General features: G+C 46.2%; 3 protein-coding genes and 1 long non-coding RNA gene across 11 annotated transcripts in view; 2 read left to right on the top strand and 2 right to left on the bottom strand.

Moving 5' to 3' along the window:
* Positions 1-102: 102 nt before the first annotated feature.
* Positions 103-3,131, bottom strand: PRELID1 (PRELI domain containing 1). Its single transcript, NM_001261219.1, has 5 exons — positions 2,964-3,131; positions 2,191-2,416; positions 1,070-1,183; positions 878-956; positions 103-632 (listed from the first exon to the last, which is right to left on the bottom strand). Exons 1-5 carry the CDS (start codon positions 3,053-3,055, stop codon positions 484-486), a joined length of 660 nt encoding a protein of 219 aa, NP_001248148.1. The 5' UTR covers positions 3,056-3,131; the 3' UTR covers positions 103-483.
* Positions 3,132-3,315: 184 nt separating this feature from the next.
* RAB24 (RAB24, member RAS oncogene family) lies at positions 3,316-5,574 on the top strand. 2 transcript variants are annotated; one of them, XM_015141508.3, is made up of 9 exons: positions 3,316-3,624; positions 3,715-3,863; positions 3,959-4,027; positions 4,189-4,267; positions 4,377-4,444; positions 4,525-4,624; positions 4,845-4,895; positions 5,036-5,098; positions 5,216-5,574. In XM_015141508.3, exons 2-9 carry the CDS (start codon positions 3,747-3,749, stop codon positions 5,278-5,280), a joined length of 612 nt encoding a protein of 203 aa, XP_014996994.1. In that variant the 5' UTR covers positions 3,316-3,624; positions 3,715-3,746; the 3' UTR covers positions 5,281-5,574. The 2 variants fall into 2 exon arrangements, with proteins under 2 accessions (XP_014996994.1, XP_014996993.1); XM_015141507.3 differs by having other exon boundaries at positions 3,316-3,628.
* Positions 5,575-6,789: 1,215 nt separating this feature from the next.
* NSD1 (nuclear receptor binding SET domain protein 1) overlaps positions 6,790-25,854 on the bottom strand; it is a 176,995-nt gene continuing 157,930 nt past the window's right edge. For all 7 annotated transcript variants that reach the window (XM_015141499.3, XM_015141502.3, XM_015141497.3 and 4 more), the window contains 6 exons: positions 25,223-25,492; positions 23,503-23,619; positions 22,162-22,303; positions 17,507-17,613; positions 14,801-15,005; positions 6,790-13,174 (listed from right to left, as the gene is read on the bottom strand). In XM_015141499.3, the coding sequence (XP_014996985.2) occupies positions 11,547-13,174; positions 14,801-15,005; positions 17,507-17,613; positions 22,162-22,303; positions 23,503-23,619; positions 25,223-25,492 (2,469 nt within the window). In that variant the 3' untranslated portion in view covers positions 6,790-11,546. The remainder of the gene's footprint in view (positions 13,175-14,800; positions 15,006-17,506; positions 17,614-22,161; positions 22,304-23,502; positions 23,620-25,222; positions 25,493-25,854) is intronic.
* On the top strand, positions 14,434-16,216 carry LOC144329608 (uncharacterized). Its single transcript, XR_013395026.1, has 2 exons — positions 14,434-14,587; positions 14,677-16,216. It is a non-coding gene; the product is annotated as an uncharacterized LOC144329608 (long non-coding RNA).

Below are 25,854 nucleotides of genomic sequence, written 5' to 3'. Positions count from 1 at the left end.
ACAGATGGTGGAAATGAGGCTGAGTGACTTGACTTACCTGAGGTCCAAAAACAGTGGAATCAAGATTCAAACCAAAGCCTTCCGACTCCAGAGCTGGGGCTGACTGAATTCAATAAGTATTTATTGAGTGTCTATTATGTGCTAGATATTGAGACACTTCAGAGAACAAAACCAAAAGCCCTGCCCTCGTGGGGCTTACAGCCTAGCACTTACCGCCAGTTAACCTGCAGGCTACCTGGAGCCCCGGGGAAGTCACCGCACCTCTGTGCCTCGGTCCTCAGCTGCCCCATGGGAGAATAAGCAGACCTGGCACAGATGTGAATCACGTGCCTTGCTGTCCTGCAGATGCCAAACTGCCTCCCCACAACCCACCACCCAGACAGCAGATAGGGCTGAAGTTGATTTTGAATGATAAAGTACAATGGAGGGAGGGCAGAGGGGCTAAGCCTAGCTGTCTGGGGTGCTGTGGTGGTGGTGGGCTGGCTACACAAACTGCTGCTGCTGCTGCTGCTTCTTGGTGGCTGCCTTGCTGGCAAGGTCCTTGGCCTTCTCTGTAGCTGCCAGTGCCGTCTCCTTTGCCTTCTCCTTGGCTTCCTTGGCTGTCTCCACAAGTGTTTTGGAAGGCGCCTCGCCTGTCGTGAAGGGCAGGCGGCTGGCTTCAGAGGATGCCTGAAAGACCAACCTCATTTCCCTCCCCCATGCCACAGACCTCCCCTGGGCCAGGCTCCACTAAAAAGGTGGTATTCACCCTCCTCCCACCCCCAGTACAGACAAGAAGTCCCAACTCAGAGCAGGGCAATGACTGACCCAGACTCCACACCTGCTAGGCTGAATGAGCCTCGCCCTACGAGGAATCTCCACATACCCAGAAACTCACCTTGTAGCTTCGCCAAGATATATTCAAAACCCTTCATAGTCTTGGTCACATTACTTTTGAATCGGGCAAGACCAAATTCCTGCCATAAGATGAGAAGGGGAAGGATACTGAGTTGCCCATTGACCCCAGCCCAGCCCCAATACCAAAAGCACTGGGTCCCAGGGCCCCAACAGCCCCAACAACACTGCTTACCTGGACAGCTCTGGAGACACCAAATAAGCTAGAGGAGACCCAGGCTTCCCGGCGGATTTCGGTCCAGCCACTGTTGTCAGAGTTCACACAGTAAACACATCGTTCCTCCACCACCTATGCAGAGAGCCCAACCACAACCGTGGAAGAGTCTTTCATTTTGCCAACTTGCACATAAATTTGACTCCCTGTCTCTTTTCATGAGGCGAAGCGATACAATGAAAATCCATTCCTTCCCCTGACTGCACCACCAAGTAGCACTGACAGAGCACAAAGCCATAAATAAGGTCATTTTGCTCTCGAAAACTTCTCTTCTGACCCTTAAAACTGAAGGCAAAAGGTCTCTTAAGATCAACGAAGGGCCTTCCAGCCCGTCCTGCTCCTGCATTTTGTTTTATGCATCTATACACATGCAGTGTTTTAGTCGCCTTCCACCGACTGCAGCTCTGGAGCTTCCTGACAGTCCAAATAAAAACACTGGCCCGGCACCGTGGCTCCCGCCCGTAATCTTAGCACCCTGGGAGGCTGCAGCGGGCGGATCACTTGAGGTCAGGAGTTCCAGACCAGCCTGGCCAACATGGTGAAACCTCGTCTGTACTAAAAATACAAAAATTAGCCAGGTGTGGTGGTGTGCGCCTGTAAACCCAGCTCCTCAAGAGGCTAAGGCACGAGAATTGCTTGAGCCTGGGAGGTGGCGGTGGCACTGAGGTGAGATGACGCCACTGCACTCCAACCTGGGCGACAGAGTGAGACTCTGTCACCAGAAAAAAAAACAAAAAACAGAAAAAAAAAAAGAAACAAAGAAAAGCACTCCCTCCCCCACTCAGCATCACTCCCGTGAGTCCAACACATATCTGTGCCCTGTACCCGATGGGAGCGACAACGAAATAAGATAGGTACCCTCCCCTACTGTATGAATGAGTCAAAAGACAGGTCCAGAGAGGATGACCAGCTGAAAAGAAGAAAATCTGAGGTCATACTCTACAGCTGTCAACCCTCAGTAACCCAGACCTGCCTCAGACCACAAAAGCTCCCTTATGGCTCTCTAGCCACATGTATCTGAGGAGCTATCTGGCTGGGAGGGGAGAAGGGGAGGTGCAGAATCACAGCAGGAGGCGTCTCACCATCAGCCGGGCGTGGTTGATGTTCCAGGTGAAGGTGGTCATGGTCTGATTCTGTGGGTCCACAATAGAGTCCTCCAGGATGTACACCGAGTGAGCAACATTGGCAGGAAACAGTCGCTCGGCCCAGCGGGGCATCCTGTTGGTCTTGGTCAGGAGTCGCCGGGACAGCAATTTCTGGTCAGGGGTCACCTCCCGGTGTACTATGTCTTCCGTCAAGACATGTTTGCTGCAGGTGTCAGGGTGAAGGTGACCCTCAGGAGCCTGCCCCTAAGAGACTGCCCGAGGGGATTCCCATTTGGAGTCTCCGGGCCTAGAGAGGCCACGCCTTCCTGTAACCTTGCAGGGTGGTAAGTGCTATGGTTCAGACCAGAGTCAAGGGCCCATCCCAGGGCAAATTCCAACTCCCGCCATCTGACTGACCTGGATTCCTGCCTTCTAGCAGCAATGGACCTCATGATTTATTACACCCCAGGAAAGCGCCATGGGAAGAGGAACAGGATTTCCAATCCCAAGATCCCTCCCAACTCCCATACTGCCGCCTCTTCTTGTCTCACCACACTGAGAAAAGAATCTTATACTAAAGTCTCAAGCAAACCACCGCCCAGGCCCAACCTCCCTTCAGGACCTTGCAGGCCTGGCCTGGCCGCTTCCCCAATAAGGTCTACGTAGGATTCGATGTCGAGTCCTTCCTGGTCCCATTACTTGGGGATTACCCATACTTCGATCTCCAAATAGCGAGATGGCGAAGTTTTGCTCTTCCAAATACCACGTACCTATAGGGATTCGGGTACCGCTGCCAGAAGGCGGCGAATACTTGGTCCCAGGAACTCCGGAGCACGCTCTGGCCCAGGAAATACTTCACCATCGTCCCGGCCGGAGCGGGCTCAGCACCCGCGCAGCATCAGGGGTGCGGAGCCTGGGAGGCACGCGGGGGCCGGGCCGGGCCGGGGCTCGGCGCACACCCGCCGCCAGGCTCGTAGCTCAATCACCACCGCACCGCGCCCAAGCAGCTGCTGCCGCCGCCGCCATAAGTTGTCCGGCCGCGCGCTACTTCCGGCGCAGTCACACTGTAGCAACCGCTTCCGGCGCCCGCGCCACGTGACCTTGCGGCCCCGCCCCCTCGCCCTCTCGCCCCCTCCCGCGGGAGTCGCGGCGCTGCGGATAGGAGCCGGGTTGCAGGAGACCCCGGGTTCGGTTGGGATTCCCAGCCAGAACGGAGCTTAAGCCGGGCAGGCGAGCGAATGACGGAGTAGCGAGCTGCACGGCGGCGTGCTGCGCTGTTGAGGACGCTGTCCCGCGCGCTTCCAGGCCGCCCCGGGGTTTGGGGTCTTCGAAAGATAATCGGCGCCCGGAGCCGAACAGCGGGGGCACACGGGGCGCTGCCGAAGTGCAAGGCCACGGCCAGAGCTCGAGCTCGACGCGCTGTCTCGAGTCGTAGGTTGGCGCCGTTTGGGGTCGGGGTCGGAGGCTTGGGCGCTGCCTGGGCCGAGCGGAGATCGGGGTTTGCCTCCCGTCCCCGCTCAGGACCCTGACGTGGCTGAAGCGGCCCCAGGAGCATGAGCGGGCAGCGCGTGGACGTCAAGGTGGTGATGCTGGGCAAGGAGTACGTGGGCAAGACAAGCCTGGTGGAGCGCTACGTGCACGACCGCTTTCTGGTGGGGCCCTATCAGAACGTAAGTGCATCCGGAGGGGCCAGGCACGGTGGGCGGAGGGGTGGGGGGGGCGGTAATCTGCACCTATGGCTCGGATCTCTTCCCTCTCGTTGCAGACCATCGGGGCCGCCTTCGTGGCCAAGGTGATGTCGGTCGGAGACCGGACTGTGACATTAGGTATTTGGGTAAGTCCCCTGGGCATCTATTCTTGGGAGACTCATTCCTGAGGAGGTGTAGGTCCTTCCTATTACTGGTTGATTTGTGGCCTCATAGACCAGTTTCCTTATCTGAAATTGCGGGTTCTGGAGAACATGGCCTTAAGTTTGACTCAAGCCTTACTCTTTAGGACACAGCAGGCTCTGAGCGCTATGAGGCCATGAGTAGAATCTACTATCGGGGTGCCAAGGCTGCCATCGTTTGCTATGGTAAGGGCGGGGGGGTTCTGGCCTGTCCCACAAGAAGAGATGGGTGCCAGGCTAGCCAGAGAACAGCCCTTGACCAGTTGGTTGTGTCTCCTGCATGCCGCACACCAAGACCTCACAGACAGCAGCAGCTTTGAGCGAGCAAAGTTCTGGGTGAAGGAACTGCGCAGCCTAGAGGAGGTAGGTGAACAGACCTCACTAGAAGACTAGGGGCTGGGGTTCTGTTGGTCTGTGGGGGTGACCCTTGTCTTCTGTCTCAGGGCTGCCAAATCTACCTTTGTGGCACCAAGAGTGACCTGCTGGAAGAAGACCGGAGGCGTCGACGTGTGGACTTCCATGACGTCCAGGACTATGCAGACAGTAGCTGCTCCTCAGCCCTTTGGGGGGGGTGGGAGTGTTTGGCTGTCTGGGTGGATCACAGAAAATAGGGACTGCCTTGGCTGCCAGGGCAAGGTGCTCTAGGAGGTCTTCCTGGCCTCCTTGAACTGTGGGGTCCAGGAGACTGCCTGAACTGCTAGCCCTCCCTTTTGTCTGTTTATCTAATTCTCAGGTATGAGGCTTTAGTCACTTCTCTTTACAGATATCAAAGCTCAGCTCTTTGAAACATCCAGCAAGACAGGCCAGAGTGTGGGTGAGTGCTGTGCTGGGGCCTCACAGCAGGAACACACAGGAGCACCAGAGGAAGCTGAATAGGGCACAGAGGGCTGGGTCACTGGGAGATCCCAGGGCTACTGGCATTGGGCCCTCACTGATCATCATTTTTCCTGCCAGACGAGCTCTTCCAGAAAGTGGCAGAGGATTACGTCAGTGTGGCTGCCTTCCAGGTGATGACAGGTGTGTGCTTCCCCAGCCTTTATGGAGACTTACTCTAGGCCCACAGCCTCTTGCCCCTTTCCTGAGTTACCTGATCCCAACAGAATGGTGCTGAGCTGCCACCTCTCTCTTTGACAGAGGACAAGGGCGTGGATCTGGGCCAGAAGCCAAACCCCTACTTCTACAGCTGTTGTCATCACTGAGTCAGCACTCACCTGGCCTGGGGGAATTAAAGGAATTCCCCAGAAGGGCTGGACCCAGCTCCTTTCTGGGCTTGGGTAGTCAAATGTCTGAGCTACCCCAGGTCCTCATGTCAGCAGAGGTGGCGCCTGCCTGTGCTGGCCCATGGAACGGAGACAGCATTGGGCTGACTGTGGGCATGAGGAGGGATAAGGGCTGATTTGGACCCCAGGCTTCTGCCCTGGACAGCACTTGTGTCTGCAGATTATTTAAGTGGCTTCTGATCTGTAAATAAAATGAATGCACTGTGAATCACACCCAGCCCCTTTCCCTGCTGTGTGGATTGGGTGTCAAGACACCTAGTTCTTTCTGGGGCCACCTGGCTGGCCTCACTGCTTATGTTAAGGCTCCTCCCAACTCTCATTTTCCTTTGGAAAACAAGACTTTTCTCCCCAGGGTTACTGAGATACTGGGGCTGGGGTAGTACAAAGCTCACAATTCCTTCTGAGTGCTGAAAAGAGTGCATGAGCTGCTTCAAAATAAAAGGGTCAAGCATTCCTACTTCAGACAGGTTGGTCTGACTGGCTCTACTGCATCTGTCATGTTTGGGACCCTATGTCAGACCTGTGACTCAGGTTCTGAACTTCCCAGTGACGTCCTACAGTGTGGTTTAATGTAGGAAAGTTCTAAGTTCTGTAAGCCAGAAAGGTCTAATGGATCCAGATTTGGTTCCAATTCAGCTGCTAATTTAGACTTAAACTCTCACCTTGAGTTTCTCATCTGTAAAATAAGGTGACTCCTGTGCAGCCCAAGCATTGTGAAGTGAAGAGTAATTCTAGTACTAAATGTTTTTCCCAATCTTCCCAAGCACTTTTTGCTGAAAGGGCAGGAAGTTCAGGACTAGGTCACAAAGGGAAGCAAGCTCCAAGTTTTCCCCAGTCTTAAGCCTTGAAGATCCAGATATTTCTGAGGAATCAGGTGTTATTGTAAACAGGGCTGACACTTGCTATTCAACCATAAGGAAATTTATTGCAGCCCTTTCCGGTATGGAGGGTGTGGCCGCAGGCCAGGGGCTTTGCCTTACAGTTTATCCTCTGCCTCTGCTTTCCTGCCTTTATTTAGGCCTGGGCTGAGTCCTCCGCAGTGGCCAACAACTGCCTTGGAAGACTGTATAACTTAGCCAACATGGACAGACTCACTCAAAGTGCTTTGGTTCCACTTCCTTTTTAAAAACCAATTCCTCAAACTGCCCTTCCTTCATGAGTGATGGGGCTTCCTGTGGAGGCAGACTGAAACTGACACCAGCCACTCCCAACAGGAGAGAGAGAGGCTTGGGCAGCCCTGTGGCTGCTGGGAGGAAACACACTACTCCCATGACGTGCATAGGTAGGGCTTAGCTCCACAGTATCCCTGCCCCCACTGCACCGGGTACTATCTCGGGCTGGCTTCTGCTCTCACCCCAAACAATCCTCCCTCCTGTTAGACTACAACTCCCCACAGCCAATAAAACAAAACACAGGGCAAGGGCCATATATGAGTAAAGTTAAACTTTACTTTACAGTAAATTTTTTTCTATATACAAAGAATTACAGTACATGTTTATGGGGACTCCTAACACAGGGCTCCCCTCTTTTTCACTAGGAGTTTCACTTACAGCTGACAATCTATGGGGGCGGGGGGGGGCAAAAAAACAATGATGGACCTTGGCTGATCCCCCCGACCCCTTTCTTAACAATATAGATAGATGTCTATCAGCTTGCCTCTTTGCCAAGACCTAGGAGGCGGCTCTGCCATGAGCTGCTGTGTGCTGCCCTCCCCACCTTCAGCATACTCATCTACACACACACAGGTAGCACCCACCTCGATGAGACCGCCTTGCTCTGGCCTGCCCCAACCCTGGAAGTTGAAAACACTAGAACCATTTATTTCTGCTTCTACTCTCTGTGCCCATCTCTTGTCCACAAAACTTTGCTTAACTTCCAGGACCTTACACCTGAAGCCCCACAATAACCTGGTGTTTTGAAGGTCATGGGAAAGCAGCTCTAGAGAAGGAACCACATAAGCAGAAACAGCGCATGTTAAACTCGAAACACTTCTTCCGAGGTTGTGGATTTCTAGGTTAATTATTTCCACTTCCTTAGAAAATATTACCCTTAATCTTCATAAGCAGTAGAGGTGCTTCCGTGAGTGGAAGAGGTAGAGAGGGGCAGAAGGGAGCTGAGGAAGACCCAACAACCAGAGCGCTCTAACAACCTGCTCCAGGCAGTGTGGACGGAGGCTATGGACAAGGTGGCCCCAGCCCTGAGAAACTCAATGGCCACCTTCACCTGGATACAGGATCTCTTCCACCTCTGGATTGCACTGGGCCACTCCAGGGTTGGGTGCAGGCTTCACTGAGGATCTTCCTTCTCCCCACTTTTAACAAAGCCTCAAAGCAACTTTTCTACATAAAATCTCCTCCCAAACAGGAACCCGGGTTTCTTGAGCTGCCAGTCCCTCAACCCTTGGCAGTGCTTATTTATACCGTGAAATTAGCACCATCATTACATTTTTTGTGTGTGTACAAAACAATGATCTATTCTTATTTCAATTTACACTATAGCAGCCTCTGGCCCTGTTGCACTGGCCCTAGGAAGCTCAGCTGAGAACTAACTGGTCATAGCCAATGACAGCCTCCCAGAGCAGCTACCAAGCAGTGACCTGGAATGTCTACACATGGAACCGCTCAAACGAGACTCAGCAAAAAAGGGGCTGGAGGCAGCTCCTTCTCTGCCATGATCTCGGAGAGGCTGGGACACTGGGCTCCTCTAACCTGGCTGACAAACCCCAAGAGGATGACAGTATCACTTTTAAAACCTTAGGAAAATCTGCCTTATAGGAACTAAGGGTAAAACCTATCCAAGTTTCACACTGTCCTCATTACTCCCTATGGGGGAAGCTGCAAGGACCAAACCTTCTGCCATTCTGTTCTCAGGAGGCAACATTAGAATTACAACCTGGGAGTCCAGCTCCAGTGAGCAGACAGTGCCGAGCCTGGGAAGGATCAACAGGATGTTTCATGCCCTGACCATAGTGTGGGGTGAAGGATGTAAAGAATAAAATAACTATTTTCATCGATGCTAAAGATTTGGTTCAGAAGACGGTCAACACAGTGATTTAAGTCATCTCAAACTCAGTAACAGGGTAAAGCAGACATTTAAAAATGAGGATGTTTCTGTATCAATGACAGCTATTTTGCTATTAGACTGGGTTGGTTCCAGCAAGAGAAGCAAATGAGGCTTTGAATGTAAATTTCAACATTTTTCATAATCTTTTTCTGACTTAGCAGGGCTAGGAAATATATTGGCTTTCTAGCTACCTATGGAGCATTTCAACCTTTGCCTTGTCCCTGGAAAAGGCTTCCTGGGGAGCTGGCTCCAAGGCAAACACTCTTGAGATCTCAATTTCCAAGCACATACCCAAATACCATCCTGCATAAGGACCAGAAGTTTTCTAAGATGAAAGATTTCCTTTTCACTCCAATTCACATCCCCTTGGAAAAGGGGTCTTATTACAAGTTTCAGGAGACGTCCCACAGGGCTGGCAAGGCCACTCCCTCCCCACCTTCATCCAAGAGTCACATTTCCTAACAGTTGTTCTGACTCTGCTTCTAATTGGATAGTGACTGCTTTCATGATTTTAACAATCTAGTATCAGATGCTGCTATTGGTGGGTCCAACAGATCAAATTTCTAGTTTCCAATGGTTTTCCAGTTTCCATTCAATGGCCCTTGAAGGAAGCCCAGATGTCCATCCATTCAGATGAAGAACTGCTCCCCAAAATGGCTCAGGAGCTGTTTTCCCAGGCAGGTCTGGAATGAAGCCTCCAGTGAATGGCGGAGAATGGAAAGAACCAAAACAAAACCACAAAGCAGCCAATCATGGCCCCTTTCCCTTACTCCCTCCTGTCCTGTGAGACATCTAGACTGCTGTCAAGTTGATTACCTACCAAAGCCTACTTTAGAGAAGCTACTTTAGGATCAAACTTCTCCACTGAAAATTTTTACATGGCCTGCACGCCCTCCCCCCCGCCCCACCCCAAATTCACAGTTTATTTCATGAAACAAAGAGCTACGGTAATTTAACACACAACATAGTGAAAGGAGACTCTGACAGTGCAGTGCAGATATCTTTTTCTGATCACAACTACAGATGACCGGAGAGAAAAGGGCACAGGACTGGCACCAAGCAAACCCTACTCATATGACCTAAAAGATTAGGGAAAGGGACCTACTAGCTGCAGTTATATACTTATTATTCTCACACATGATAAATACTTAATATAATGAACTTTAATGTTCTGGGTGAATTTCTTTAAAAATATCCTTTTCATGGTTTAAAATTCTTTTAAAAGAAAATAAGATGCTTTACGTTTTCTCTTCCTTTTGAACAAAGAGCTTTTCCTCTTTGATGATGTGGGAAGAGAGAGAGGATGAAAGGGGAGAACTAGGCAGGTGGAATTCACAGAGGAGATTCCGAGGTCTCAGTGAAATGCAGGGATAGGCCCCTAAACTCAGGACAGCCCTGCCCAGCCTCGTCCCTCTGCCTGAGTTCAAGTGTCTCAACCTCAGAGACAGACTTTGGGAAATAAAAGCAGATTCTGTTTTTAATCTTTAGATAAAGCGCAAATGCTTCTATAATAACTATTGTTCCCACTGTGGAATTGATGGGAGTAACCTCAATAAGAACTTGAGGAAATTGGGACCAAATATGGAATCCTGTTGAGAACGTGAGAGCCATAACTAAGAGATAATGGCCAGGAGACGTTAGGGCCAGGGGATGGCCTGCTGGCTAAGTTGGCAAAGCAGAGAGGTAAACATGTTGGTCTAAGGACAAAGGAGGGGTTGGTAAGTGGGAGGAAACTAGCCAAACAGTACTTACTGTTGGCAGTCTGTGAGCTGGGTGAATGGTAGGGCAGGGTAGCACCAACAGATTTCCCAGCCCTTGGGCCCCAGCTCAGGGCAGCAGTAACAGATAATCAGCAGTTATTAGGAGTCATCTCTTAGCCTGGACGTTGCTCTAAACATCACCTCTCACCAGTCTTCAGGGAAGGGTTCTGGCTTGCCTTTGAGCTAAGTCAGCAGGCAGGTGCTCTCCATACAGAGCACAGCAATTCTCAGGGAGGCGAAGAAGAGGACTCCCTCCACTCAGGAGGGAAAAGGATCGGGGAAAAGAAGTTTCCCATCAGGAGCTGGTACTCTTCCTGAAGCTGGTGTGTCTAGCTCAGAGCTTGCCAGAGATTCCCTATGTCCACTGCCCGAGGCTCTGAAATCTGAAAGCACCTGAGTGTTTTAGGGAAATAGGGATGGGGTGGATTCATGTATAAAGAGAAAAATAGGTAGAAACAAAAGCAAAGAAAGAGAAGCTTGCCAAATGCCTTCTTCCACTGCTGGAAATCTACATTCGCACAGAGCCCAACTCCCTCTGACCACCTGCTCCTCCAAGGACTGATCTTCAGACTCTGCACAGCCCAGACAAACGCAGCAGCGGCTACCCCAGCCAACAGCCTCGCTTGGCCTCAATGCAGCACCCTTCCATCTATAGAGGAGACCTCTGTGAGTGTGCGTGCTTGCACACGCACCCATGCACATCCCAGCCAAGAGACACTTCCTCAACATAACCACTTCTGGTGCCACAAAGGACATTTCAAACTGAGTCTAAAACTCCAGAGCCCCTCAGCACTTCCTGTTACTTCCCGGTCAAAGGTTCCTGAAAGCCTTGGAATCCAGGCTCACAGGGATGAGGCCTGATTTACCTCTGTATCTCTCATCAGTGACTAGCACCCGGCCTAGAACACGTGAATGCTCAGGAAATCGCCACTGATTTGAAAGAACACCATTTTCTCCCGAGGGTTCCTAGCCCCTCAGTGGGGGCTCTGTCTGGTTGGGGAAATCGCTTTGAGAGCCCCTATACCTTCCAACCTGACCAGCGGAATTGAATTCCATACTTGACTCCAGAGTGGACTTTTTATTTCACGATGACCATGTGGAGAAGTTGGGGGAAAGAGACGCAAGTCTGTCTGTCTCCTTGGTTGGGGCCCACTGGATTTTCAAACATGGTTCACACAACCATAAGCCCCCACTGGCTAATGTCACAAGAGTTCTGAGTGTTGGGATATGAGGAAAGAATAACAGTGGGAAAGTGTTGGGGGCAGATCTGGTTTTTCTTAAAGGGGGAAAGAAAGAAAAGATTTCCCCTCCCCAAATGGTACCCTGGGGGCAGCTTGTTTGTTCATGTGACATTGATTGGTATTACTTCTGTTCTGATTCTGCACACTTGTGACTGGAAGGAGCCTGGTTAAGAGCTGGAAGTGTATTTTGCTCTGGTTTGGGGTCTTGCCCTCTTCCAAGAGACCAGCAAGTCTGTGTCAATGTCTGTGTGCTCCCAGGAGACCAGCAAGACTGTGCCAGTGTCTGTCCAGCCACTATGGGCCAGAGCCCTGCCCGTGATGAGGCTTTTCCCAGGGCCCAGGGACTTTGCTCTGTGGTTACCAACTTCTTTTCTTCAGTGGGGAGGGAGGCTGGGGCCTTCCCGAGAGACCTAAAGGACTGCCCACTCCTGGCGGCAAGTGCAGGTAGTTGCTGGCCTCCGATCATCTGCTTCGCCTGCTTCACCAGGCCCGGGACTTGGCTAAGAGGCCCTGGGGTCTGCTCAGTCCCTGCAGGAGCTCTTCCTGAGGCCTGAGTTGTTGGCTCATATAAAAAAGCCTTGGCAGGAGGATGAGAAAGAAGTCTGGCCTGGGTGAATGATTTAACAGCTTGCCAGGGGTCCTCTGAATGGGCTGCTACTTTCCCAGATGTCTGAAGAGGATCTGACACACTGCCTTTCTCAACAGCTCTCGGCATATGCCCCAGACCTTTGCTGGCAGGCCATGAACTCGACTCCAACACTGGCATCTTCTCATCAGCCTGTGGTGTGACCTCATGAGGTGAAGCTGCCCGCTCCTTCTGGCGAGGAGTTAGGTCTATGAGATCCATCACCAAAGCAGCTCTATTTTTTGACTGAGTATTCTGGTCCACAGGCCTCAGTGCTTTTTCTTTAGCTACAAGGGTCTGGACCACAGCTGACAGTACTTTCTCAGGAGGCGGGAGTCTCTGGGACAAAGAGGCATGGGGTTTGTCAGGGGGCCTGTCTGAAGTCTGGGGTTTGGGACTGCTGGTAATGAGCAGTCTGTCTGGCGGCGGAAGTCTCAGGCCAGTGGGAACTGGGGTTTTCTCCAGTGACTGGGGCCTTGGGCTGGCAGCACCTATGGATTTATCCAGCCTTGGGTCAGCCGTCCCCAGAGGTCTTTCCAGTGGTTGGGACCTGACTGAGGGTGAGGAGCTTGGGCTGGTCACTGGAGAGGGTTTGTCGCTTAGCTGGGGTCTTGGTCCTGCCACTGCTGGTTGCCTGTCCAGTGGCCTCTGGCTGGAAACCAAGGATTGGGATTTGGTCCCTGACCCAGCAAGGTCTCTGACCTTATCTAAAGGTTGGGACCTGGAGTCAGTTCTCTCAAGAGGTCTTTCAGGTAGCAGTGGCCTCTGACAAGTCCCTGCCAGAGCTTTTTTGGAGAGCGACAGCGTCTGGTTGGTGTCAGCAGGAGGTTTATCTGACATTTTGGGTGCCTGAGCAGCCATTCCTGTTGATTGCTCTGCCAGGTGAGTGCTTGGCCCTGGAGGCAGCGGTACTGGGGGAGGCACATACTCACGGATCTCCCCAGGTTCCAGAGGATTGGGCCCACAGGGGTCATGCTCAGTACAAGACAGACGCCCATCCAGTTTGGAAATGAAAAGCATCCCTTCTCGATGCTGCTTACAAAAGGAGCTGGGGCACATCTCACAGAAGGAGGCTGCTTCCTTCCCACAGATGTCACACTGATGCCACGGACATTCCCATTTCCCTGAAAACAAAGAAGTAAAGCAAAAGTTTAGAAAAAAAGATATATATATCACATGGGCCATGGCTATGCTACAGTCTGAACATGTGGATGATGACCTTCCTTCACACTGCCCCTGGTTCAGAGAGCTTATGCCACTCACCAGCCACCTCTTGCCCTAGAATTCCAGCTTCTTTTTCTGCACAGAATACATAAAGTAACAGCGAATTATCAAATAGCAACTACTATCAACTAAATATACAAGCAGAGGAGTAAATCGGTATTTCTATGACTATTTCCAGCAAGGAGGTGGGGGGCAGGGACAACATAAAGTTTCTTTTACATGAAACTTAAGATACTACTTTCATATTTTTGCAATCTCCATTTGTACTATACAGCTTTGAAATAAGCAACTCAAAGAGAAATATCCTGGCTATTTATTCCTGCTTATTTGCTTATTAACAGTAATAGAAAAGATATAAAATTATGAAAAATGAAGATTTACCTTTGTTCTAAGTCTTGAGACCAGCACAGCAGATTATATGTTGTTTACATGGAATCAGTAGAAAAGACCCAAAGCTGACCTAAGCTTTTATCTGCCTCCCCACATTTCATGAAACCTGAGTCTTGGACCAGGGACAGTGTTTCCACCTTCAAATCAACTACACCAGCTCCCACTCCTGGCACATAGGCAAGACTGGCTCGATCACAGCCTGTGCCAGTGACGACCCTGAGCAGTTGATTCTGAAACAATTCTACTTCCTGGCACTGACAGGTCAATGTGATGGCCTTGCCCTCATTCTATCTCAGTTTCTTTTACTTCATGACTCTGTCCAATATACACTGAAGGAAAGCCAATTTGGAGACAAATTCCTTTTACTTATACCCCAAAGTTCTTAACCTTCTGCAATTCTTGGAAGCAGGTCACTAGTAATGTATAATCTCCTCACCCTGGAACAGCTCCCTACTGGTTTCTCTTTTTTTGTCCATTAAAATAGACGGCATATCCAAATCCCTAAAATCCTCTAACCCTAAATCACTACTCAAAGGTTCTCAATTTCTTCAACTACAAATGTCCTGGGTACCACATCCACCTGAGCAGCTTTCTCACGTATTAACTGATACAATCACATCTCCTTTAGAAGAAAACAGTCTACTCTGCATGGGGGGAGACCACACTAGGCGTAGGGGAGCAAGGTAGAAAGTGCTAAAATGGTGGCAATCCATCTCTCAGTGACTAGAACCACCTAAAGGCTTTACTATGTCAATCTTTCTTTCTCTAGAAAGGCAACATGATTGAATAGTCTTGGAGTAAAAAACCCAGCTCTCAATCCAGCTCCTGGATCTATGTGTGAAATGTCACTTCACCTATCCTAATTCTGTTTCTTCACATGCATTATGGAAGAAAACCAACCATTATGGGTTGCTAACATAAATGTAAGTAAAGGACTTGAAACACATCAAGTGCATTGCTGTTCCATTCTTCATAACTAAGAATTCTAAGCCTTTGTTTTCATTATTTCCAGAATGAGAAAATAGACCATACCCCTCAAAATTATGCATGGGAAGACCAAATGGCACTTTCTTCAAGGCTGATGCACATGGCATGAGACCCTGAGTATGATGGAGAGAATGGATTTTGGCACCAACCTGCTGGTCGCTTGGTCAGATTGAGACAGTCTGCATGGTAAACTTTTGGGCAGCCTGGCTTCTTGCAGGAGACGAGCTGGCCGGCATCACCACAACTAAAACACTCATCTTCCCGCTCCTTTGTGATTTCACCTTGGGTCCTGCGCTTCCCCTGTTGCTTCTTCTTGAATTTCTTTGACTTTTCTTCCGTGGCAATGGGTTGATTCTACAGGTCAGATATTGAACAGTCAGCATTCTGTCAACACATTAGTACCAATCTTAACCAGGTTAACTATCCTCTCTGAGCCTCATTCTCTTCTCTGGGAAAAGTGATTGTCATGAAGATAAAATGCAGGAAAGGTACCTGGTACATCACAGATATGTAGCAATAATTACCACTTTTGTATCAACTACTCCTGCCACCTGAACAAAACAGAAGACAAAAATCATTGTGTTTTTGCTGATACATAAGGCTGGTGTTAAATGTCATGCCTTTTATAAGTTTTATTAACTAATTATTTTATTTTTCGAGACGGAGTCTTGCTCTGTTGCCTAGGCTGGAGTGCAATGGCGTGATCTCGGCTCACTGCAACCTCCGCCTGCTAGGTTCAAGCAATTCTCCTGCCTCAGCCTCCTGAGTAGCTGAGATTACAGGTGCCCGCTGCCACGCCTGGCTAATTTTTGTATTTTTAGTAGAGACTGGGTTTCAGCATGTTGGTCAGGCTGGTCTCGAACTCCTGACCTCATGACCCGCCCGCTTTGGCCTCCTAAAGTGCTAGGATTACAGGTGTGAGCCACCACACCTGGCCAAAGTTTCACTTTTATATTTGTCTACTTCCAAAACTAAAGAAGACTTCTGTGTGTGTGTAAACACGCCTATTTCTCGTTCATTCAACAAAGCATAACTGAACTTACTATGAGCAATGTGTTAAGACACAAAAAAGTTAATTCATGGTCCCTGCCGACAACAAGACTATGCATCAAGTCAAATTAGCTTCATGTGCACTACTCCTAAGACACACCCTGGAAGAGCCAGCAGATGTCCTCTCTTTGTTCCCTGCAGCCCACCCTTGGTCACCAAATCTTCTTATCACAATCTTCATTTTAACCCAGAAACATCTAGGACCAATCTGTAAGGCTTAATGGAGGTCCATCCTATTCTGACAGACCAGTGTCTACACTAAAAGCACACAGTGATCTCTCATTTCTCAGTTTCTGCTCTAGCATCTACCTCTCACTGACTCCTGTGAAATGCTACCCTATGCAGACATCGAGGACGCAGAAACTGACATCTGCAGTACACTTAACACCACTAAGTACGGATTAAACTCAGTTACTATTTTAACTTATAGGAAACAAGTTAACAAACATCTCAAGGAACAATAACGTTAAACCAACAAAACTAAACAAAGTCAAAATAAAACCCAATAAAATATAGAGGTGATTCTCCTTATTTAACAAGATTTAAAAACGATCATTGAGTGCTCTTCATTTTCACACTATTGATCAAAATTATTTACTCTTTTCTGGCCGGCTGCGGTGGCTCACGCCTGTAATCCCAGTACTTTGGGAGGCTGAGGCAGGTGTATCACCTGAGGTCAGGAGTTTGAGACCAGCCTGGCCAACATGGTGAAACCCCGTCTCCACTAAAAATACAAACAATTAGCCAGGTGTGGTGGCGGGCCCCTGTAGTCCCAGCTACTCGGGAGGCTGAGGCAGGAGAATGGCGTGAACCTGGGAGGTGGGGCTTGCAGTGAGCCGAGATCACGCCACTGCACTCCAGCCTGGGCGATAGAGCGAGACTCCGTCTCAAAAAAAAATAAATAAATAAAAAATAAATAAATAAGAAAAGGAGACTACAGACATGGAAATGATACTTAACAGTTACAGAATTAGAATTCAATTATTCAGAAAGTACACGGTAAAAAAACAGGAAGACACAACAATGCTTATACTTTGTTATAATGGTGAGATTAAGAGTGCTACTTTTATCTATGATGTTACACTACATTTCTGCAGATTTTTTGGTATCTTCAGAAAGAGAAAAAGTGAGAGAAAGACAGGGACAGACACAGATAAACCGAGTCCATGTGGCTTATTAGGAGATGTGAGATCAAGACGAGGGAGGTAACTAACCTTCTTTATAAGGTCCTATTTCACAGCATTATTAGTTAGAAAAGTATCACCAATTAAAGTCAGATGGCGCAAAACACTTCAACAACATCCCCAAAAACCTCTTATGTAATTGAATTGATCAGCTGAATGCTTAGTGAATTGCAAGTGGCCCTATCAACACCTATTCAATGTCATTAATTATTATTATTATTTTTTTTTTGAGAAGGAGTCTTGCTCTGTTGCCCAGGCCAGAGTGCAGTGGTGTGATAGATCACTGCAATCTCTGCCTCCTGGGTTCAAGGGATTCTCCTGCCTCAGCCTCCTGAGTAGCTGGCACTACAGGCACATGCGACCACAGCCCAGCTAATTTTTCTATTCTTAGTAGAGATGGGGTTTCACCATGTTGGCCAGGCTGGTCTCGAACTCCTGACCTCAGGTGATCCGCCCACCTCAGCCTCCCAAAGTACTAGGATTACAGGCATGAGCCACCATGCCTGGTTCAATGTCATTAATTTAAAGGAAATTTCTTCTTAAAATGAAGACTGCCCTAACACTGTTAGGGAGGGAGGACCGCACCACTAATCCCAAAGCAGAAGTCTGGAAGGGTGGTACCTTTGGCCTTACACCCAAGAAGCCACTGCAGTTCGGGGCTCCACATTTGCAAACAGTCTTTCCATTCCCAAGACATTCTAGGTTGTAGTTGAAGGTAAGTTCAGTGCCTGCATAAGAGACCGTGAAAATATTAATATCTGTGGTTTTAATTACATTATTTCTGTATTAATTACAAAGGATAACAACTCCCAAGAGAACAGATTAATTTTAAAAATAATTTTTAAAAAGGATTTAGCTCTAATCCTATATTTTAATAAATTCTAATCTTATTAATAATCAGCTCATACAATTTAATAGAGAAAACTTAAATAACTTAACAAGTAATATTTAAGATAACTCTTCCTACAGAGGTGTTAATTACCTCAAGTTGTTTTTCATTTGTTTATTAACCATTCAGATTCAAAATATGTTAATTCATTACCAAAACAAACAAAAAACTTATCAATGTGTCAGGCCCTGGGAATAAAAGTATGAGGAAAACTTGTTTATCTGTTCTCAGGTGAACACATGTTACCTGGCAGCACTCTGCAGATGCATCTCAGTACAGAATAACACTAGAAATCTGTAGATTACAGACTGGTTGTAGATCCAGTTATGTCACAGCCTTAGCAGGGTGATCTGAACCCTAAGCAGCCCATTTTAAAATGGAGAACTCTAACAAACTTATTGAGACAATATGACATAATGCACATAGCAGTTAATTTGTAAACTTTAAAAAAAGGTACTCAAATTAACAGACAAACTGTCTTCTTTCTGTCAAAGTCCATTACATCAAAATTGTGAGAGAAAATAAAATAAACATTCAAACTCAAAGCCCGTAACTAAAAGCCAGTTATGAGAGGCCTACCAAATCTAAGAATTTTATATAAATATGTAAAGAGGTTGCCTATCACAGGGGTAATAGTTTACAGTTAATGTATAAAGTAACCACCATTCATATTAAAAATTGTCAACTCTTAAGATTTCCCTTTGCAGACTGACATGCCTTTTATCAGTGAGACTGATATACATAGTTTTTCATCTAATGTTAAATGAAATCATTATTTTCATTATTTCTTTATTCAAGTATATTCAAAATACCAAGCAGCTAACTTAGGGGTTGTGCTGTAGGAATAGCAGAATTATTCATGGCCTGATGAGAGGCTCATGCCACAAGGAGCGTGCAGGAACTGAGTGAGACTGACCAATGTAACAGGAGGGTCATGTTTCCCACCTCATGACTGAACTTAACTGGATTAAATCTTTGGTGGTTCAATTCATGCTGTTTTTTTTTTTCCCTTTTTTTCTTTTTCTTTTTTTTTTTTTTTTTTTGAGACGGAGTCTTGCTCTGTCGCCCAGGCTGGAATGCAGTGGTGAGATCCCGGCTCACTGCAGCCTCTGCCTCCTGGGTTCAAGCTATTCTCCTGCCTCAGCCTCCTGAGTAGCTGGGATTACAGGTGCCTGCCACCACGCCTGGCTAGTTTTTGTATTTTTAGTAGAGATGGAGTTTCACCATGTTGGCCACGCTGGTCTCAAACTCCTGATCTAAAGTGATCCTCCCACCTCGGCTTCCCAAAGTGTTGGGATTATAGGCGTTAGCCACTGTGCCCAGCCCCACACTGTTTTCTCTTAATAAAAGATTTATGAATAGATAACTAAATTTTTGTAGATACGACATGCTTATAATACAGCTCTACCTTATACATAGATAAAAGAAAGCAGGATACCTGCCGTAACTTGCTGCTCACCGACATATACTATGTAAGCATAATCACAGAGAGGCTAAATTTAATCGGAAAGTATAGTGCTCATAAAGTAAAACAGTGATACCATTATAGAAAAGAGTCCAATATGCAGCAATCCTTGATGGATCTTCAGTTACTGAGCATGGCAAAGGACATGAGAGAAGAGATAAATAAGAGTAAGGATGGGACACATGGGAGACAGTAAGTTGCAGGTATGTGAAGGGCCCAGGAAGTTGAATGAAGGCCTCAGCTCCAACAGGCACTCCGCCTGTCACTTAGCACATCCTGTCTCATTTTCCCCATCCTGAACCTATGCAGACTGAAAGCCAAGTGAGGAGAGGAACAAAGTCTGAGAATTTCAACACCAAGCTACCTGAGCTGATGAACACAGGAAAAAAAGAAGAGAAATTTGCGGCTAGACATGGCAGAGGAGGGCATTCCCATGGATATGAACTGCAGGTTCTAAGTAGAAGAATGGGACTATCAGCACTCAGCAGACATAGTAGAACTAAATCGTGACTGATTTATTATACAGGAATGATATTTATATTGATTTAATATAGAGGAACCTCTCCACCCCTGGGGTGATTAGAGAGAAAAAGGGAGAAAAGAATGAGAGAGGTGTGACATCCAAGGATAAAAGTAACATAGGTATAATACCACCTACTTTACAGCACTTTTGCAAGGCTTAAATGAAATAATACGCTTAGAATTGTATCTGGTATTCCATATCATTTACTGAATTACTCCGGTTACAAAGAAGAAATCTAAACAATATACTCTGAAGCCACCCATTCCAAAAATTTGAAATAAATCAGCAACTAAAAACCAATCTCAAATAAGCAGAGTGCAGTGCACAGTGATGCTCAAGTGTCCTTGGTGTCATCATGTAAAACATTACGAGAAACAAACGCAAAACAGGGGAAAATAACTAGTGGCTCAAATTTTAAAATCTAAAAATTGTCACAACCTAAAAAGTCTAAAAGACTCCTGGGCAACACATTTAAATTGTAGAGAAAAAAATACACTGAGTGTGAGAAGTCCCATAGATTAAATTTAAAACACAGGCTGGGCACGGTGGTTCACGCCTGTAATTCTAACACTTTGGGAGGCTGAGCTGGGCGGATCACTTGAGGTCAGGAGTCTCTACTAAAAAATACCAAAAAATAGCCGGGCATGGTGGTGGATGCCTGTAATCCCAGCTACTTAAGAGGCTGAGGAAGGAGAATTGCTTGAACCCAGGAGGTGGAGGTCGCAGTGAGCCGAGATCATGCCACTGCACTCCAGCCTGGGCAACAGAGCGAGACTGTCTCAAAAAACAAACACACACAAAAACAGACTAAGATCTGAACAAACATCATTCTAATTCTTTTATCTTGATCAATGCTTCCTGTGGACAACAACAGTGACTGAGCAAGGGAGAACTACGGTCTTCCAGAACGTTCAAATGGGATTTCTGCTTCAATGGTAATTAGACTACACTATGGTATATTACAGACTACCTAGGCCAGTTGTATCCCAGTTTGAGTATAGGAGACTGATTTTAACTGTTTTGCTCATATCCTTGCAAAACTAAATTTGAAAATTCATATACTTCCTTGTACATTTCAAAATGTACATTTATACAAATTTTAATATTTAAAAGATCATGCAATTTGGAGGGTGTTACATGCATAGGTATATAGTTCAAAATAATTGTATCAAAACCTTGAAGCTATAGATTAAGATCCTTTAATTTATGGAAAATACCTACCACATAACTTTACTGTCAAACCACTCAGCCATACCAGATTTACTTTCGATTCAAATAAACTTCTTACTATTTGTCCTGGTTACAACCATCTCACTACCCCGTTAGAGAGACAAGTACCCAGGTGAGCCACGACAGAGCAGTAAATTCTCCAAATGTCATTGCGTGTGTGTTTTTAAGAGTCAGAGGTTTCACTATACTACCCAGGCTGCTTCTCAAACTCCTGAACTCAAGCGATTTCTGGCCTCAGCCTCCTGAATAACTGAGACTACAGGCATATACCACCACACCCAGTGGCTTATTTTTAAAACAGCCTTGGGTCCATAAACCATAAGATATGGAAGAGTGAGAGATCAATCTTTGGTTTATAAAGTAGAAGAGCAACTGTGAAAGGAAAGGTGAGAAAGGAGACTGAAGAGCTAGTAGTTTCTAAAGCAAATCTATTAGTGGTAAGTTCATATGAATGTCAAAATTTGTTCCATTAAAACCATCCATGTTCTGAAGACATTGTGCTAAATGAAATGAGCCAAGCCAAGCAAGGTTGCTCATGCCTGTAGTCCCAGCACTTTGGGAGGCTGAGGCAGGAAGATCACTTGAGCCCAGGATTTCCAGACCAGCCGTGGCAACATAGCGAGACTCTGTCTCCACCAAAAAAAATAAAAATAAAACTGGGAACAGGGACATGTGCCTACAGTCCTAGCTACGCAGAAGGTTGAGGCAGCAAGATTGCTTGAGCCCAGTTCGAGGCTGCAGTGAACTGTGATGGTGCCATTGTACTACTGCAGCCTGGGCAACAGAGCGAGGCTCTGTCCCCTAAACAATAAAAATGAATCAATGAATGAATGAAATGAGCTGGTCACAAGAGGACAAATATTGTCCATTTATATGAAGTACATATAGTAGTCAAATTCAGAGACAGAAAGTAGAATGGCAGTTGCCAGGGGCTGTGAAGAAAAAGAATGGGGAGTTAGTGTTTAGTGAGTGTAAAGTTTTAGCAGGGGAAGATGAAAAGAGTTCTGGAGATGGATGGTGGTGATGGTTGCATAAAAATGTAAATGAACTTAATTCCAGAGAATGGTACACATAAAAATGTTTAAAATTATAATCTGAGGAAGCTGTTTGTAAAAAACAAAAGCCCTGAAATTCAGATGTCAGCTGCAGAATCCTGAAATGATTCTTACCTGCTTTAATGTCACTTAGCGCAAAAAGGCCTACACGGGTATCTCCGTTCACAGACCACTTCTGTGTTTCACAGTTGGGCTGGCAGCAATGATTCATGAACCGAGCATAGTTTCCTTTGGGACCAGCATCAATGATTCGGTCCTAGAATTCCAAAAGAAGCTACACATCAGACTTCCTGAGACCTCCGCTACAGATTAAAATTTGACTATTCTAATAAGCTGGAGTTCCTATTTGTAAAGATTGAACCTCTCAGAGAAAAGATCTCAAAGACCTTTGGTTCTCAAAGTGTGATCTCTGGACCAGCACTGTCACCATTCGGCAATTTGTTAGACATTCAAATTCTTGGGTTGTGCTTCAAATACACTAAAGCAGAGACTCTGGGGTGTAGCATTCTGTGTTATATATAACAAGGCCGCCAGAGGTTTCTGACTATACTGAAGTTTGAGGACCACTGCCCTACAAACAGCAGCTTGTTCCACTTTCTATTTAGGTAGTTTCAATCCAGATGCACATTAGAAATCACCTAAGAAGATTTAAATACTAATGCAGAGTTCCAATTCCAAAGTAAGGTCAGAATATCTGGAGGTGAGGATCTCACAAATCCTAAGCGCACAATTAGAAATGTTTACAAAGGTAAATACCAAGAAAGGGTTTTATTATAAAAACTAAGGCCAGGTGCGGTGGCTCATGCCTGTAATCCCAGCACTTTGGGAGGCCGAGGCAGGTGGATCACGTGAGGTCAGGAGTTTGAGATCAGCCTGGCCAACACAGTGAAACTCTGTCTCTACTAAAAATAAAAAAAGTAGCCAGGCGGGGTGGTGGGTGCCTGTAGTCCCAACTACTTGGGAGGATGAGGCATGAGAATCGCTTGAACTCAGGAGGCAGAGGTTGCAGTGAGCCGAGATCACGCCACTGTACTCCAGTTTGGGTGACAGAACGAGACTCTGTCTCAAAAGAATAAAAAAAAAAGTACATGTTCTTATCAGTGAAATAATTAAATATTTAACAAATAATTTTCTCAATCTGTAAAATAAAATAAAAAAGAATTATGTACTTTTCTGAGTTCAAACTTGTAATCCTGTAGAATACTCAAAGATATAAGCTCCAATTTTCATTAAGTTGTTCAAAAACAATGCTAAAAACAGCTGTATTGCCTCTGGCCATGTATACCCAGAAAATGAGCACTCTTACCTACTCCAGAACCCCAATCCAGCAATCCCAGTGGGTATGGGAGAAGACCCTGCCTTGGGAACTGTGTTACATGCCTACAAATACTATGGCTGGGACAACACCAATTTTACAATCTTGTAACAGTGAAAACAGCACTTCCCATTACTTACTTTGTCTAGGGTGAGCATATAGAAATTAGTGATATCGTGTTCTTGAGCATAGCGAATTCGAGCTCTGCATTCTTCTTCATCTATAAGCTCACCCACATACTCATTCACAAATTCACCCTAGAACAAGAAATATCTCCTGACTTAATGGCAAAAAGGACACTGGTATCCAAATTTATACATTTTTAAAAAAATTAATGAAAACATCAGATTCTACAAAGCAGATTACATGAGTATAATTTTATGCAATATAATTACTTTACGATTCCCAACTATTTGATAATGAGAAACACCTCTTTACTCCCACCACTGTCACCAGCACAAAGATTAGGATACACTGGATACTAAAGATCCTCCAGAATGGAAGATTAGTAAGTAAACTAGAGCTTCCTTATAAAGAGATGGATGACCAATCTCTACCTGTCCCAGAGCCTGAGAATTGGTTTCCCTGAATAAACTATGTTCATCTTCCTTGGCGCTTGCTCTGCTCCACATTTCAAAGGACCATCCTCCCTATTCATTATGCTACAGTAACTCTGGCTTTCACACGTGTTCACTCCTAACCTGCAGGGCTTTAATGGTAACCTTGCCTGAGTCAATAACTACTTATATTTCAAGTCTCAATTTAAAATAGCCTCAGAAGCCAAGAGTGATGGCTCACGCCTATAATCCCAACACTTTGGGAGGATCTGTTGAGCCCAGGAGTTTGAGACTAGCCTGGGCAACATGGTGAGACCTCACCTCCACAAAAAATACAAAAATTAGCAAGGTGTGGTGATGCGAGTCTGTAGTCCCCGCTACTCAGGAGGCTGAGATGGGAGGATCACTTGAGCCTGGAAAGTAGAGGTTGCAGTGAGCGGAGATGGCACCAGTATGCTCCAGTCTGAGCAACAGAGTGAGACCCTCTCTCAAAAAATAAATAAAATATCATCAGAGACAAACTAGTTTCAGTTACTTCGTCACATGTCTCTAGAGCCCTTTATACTTCCACACTGGGAGGTGATTTGTTCAATATTTCTCTCCCTCCAGAATGTAAACTTTACGAAGGCATGGGTCATATCTCTCGTCTTGGTTAGTGCATCCCCAGCACAACACCTGGCACATACAGTAAATATAAAAATAACTACTTGGTAAATGACTGAATGCCAACCCATACTATGCTACATTTCCTAGAAACCAATAAAATTCTTCGGAAAATATAAGCAGAATAAGGCTTATTAAAAAAAAAAAAAAGACTATACAATCTTATTTGTTAGAAACTTCAAGATCCTGCCAAGTTTTAAGTTGAAGACATTACTGCATTTTCATTCAATAAGGCTTAACCTTCTTATCCTTCATGTTTCATGAAGCCAGATCTGTTTTTTCCTCACTAAAAATATTTTATTAGTAGGTGGATCAATGTCTCTGTATCATGTGCTCACTGTCATCTCTTAATTACTGGTTGTAGGATATTCACAAAAAAGCAAACAAAGCCATAGCATCTCTATGAATGTCCCATTTTTTCCATCCTCCTACACAGTGACCATGATCAATAAAAAGGACTTAGGAGATCAAAACCATTCATTTGTGAGCCTCTAAACTGTGGAAAGATATGGCAAAACACAACAATAAGGTTAATTGTTAACTGTGTTATCTTCCTCTATGATGAATTTTATGTCAAGAATTAATGACATCAACCAACTGCAAAGAGGAGAAAATATCTGGCAATTTAGCTTTTTCTAACCTTTTTAATATCTGTTTTTGTCCGTAGACCCCAACCTCGCTGTAACGTGCGGAAAATTTCAACCTCTGGATATTGGCGCTTGGAAAAGCACTGGTTTTGACAGCGCCCTCCGGCAGGACATACTGTGGGGTGGCACTCATAGAGCAGCATGCGGTTGATGCATTCAGAGTCTATCCCACAGGGGTTCTCATCAGTAGCTTTACAGTTGCAACGGGGTATTTCAGATAAGTCTGCAGTGAAGATCTGTACCCTGCCAATAGGACGGTTCACCTGGAAAAGTAGCACAAAGTACACTGCATAAAACAAGTCAGCATAAGACAATTAAGACCCTGAAAAAGGCAAACTTTTTTTCCTTGAAGTTGCAGCCACATTTCCCATGACTTTGAACTATCAATACTTAGACAGTTTGATATAAAAAACAGAGCCTCACTTGACATACAAAGTATGAACTCCACAAGAATTGCTTGAACCCAGGAGGCAGAGGTTGCAGTGAGACAAGATTGCACCACTGCACTCCAGCCTGGCCGACATGTCGAGACTCCATCTCAAAAAAAAAAAAAAAAAAAAAATTACGAGCCGGGAGCGGTGGCTCACGCCTGTAATCCCAGAACTTTGGGAGGCCAAGATGGGCG

Source organism: Macaca mulatta, chromosome 6 (assembly GCF_049350105.2).
Source record: "Macaca mulatta isolate MMU2019108-1 chromosome 6, T2T-MMU8v2.0, whole genome shotgun sequence".
Taxonomy (NCBI): Eukaryota; Metazoa; Chordata; class Mammalia; order Primates; family Cercopithecidae; genus Macaca; species Macaca mulatta.
Note: the sequence above shows the minus strand (reverse complement) of the source record. Positions and strands in the feature narration are given on the sequence as shown.

Bases quoted from the DNA above. Each gene is read 5' to 3' on its own strand.
- PRELID1 (NM_001261219.1), bottom strand. From the start codon at position 3,055: ATGGTGAAGTATTTCCTGGGCCAGAGCGTGCTCCGGAGTTCCTGGGAC. The intron at 2,417-2,963 runs GTACGTGGTATT...TGACACCTGCAG, and splicing joins CGGTACCCGAATCCCTATAG to CAAACATGTCTTGACGGAAG. The intron at 957-1,069 runs GTAAGCAGTGTT...ATCTTATGGCAG, and splicing joins GTGTCTCCAGAGCTGTCCAG to GAATTTGGTCTTGCCCGATT.
- RAB24 (XM_015141508.3), top strand. From the start codon at position 3,747: ATGAGCGGGCAGCGCGTGGACGTCAAGGTGGTGATGCTGGGCAAGGAG. The intron at 4,268-4,376 runs GTAAGGGCGGGG...CCGCACACCAAG, and splicing joins GGCTGCCATCGTTTGCTATG to ACCTCACAGACAGCAGCAGC. The intron at 4,896-5,035 runs GTGAGTGCTGTG...TTTTCCTGCCAG, and splicing joins CAAGACAGGCCAGAGTGTGG to ACGAGCTCTTCCAGAAAGTG.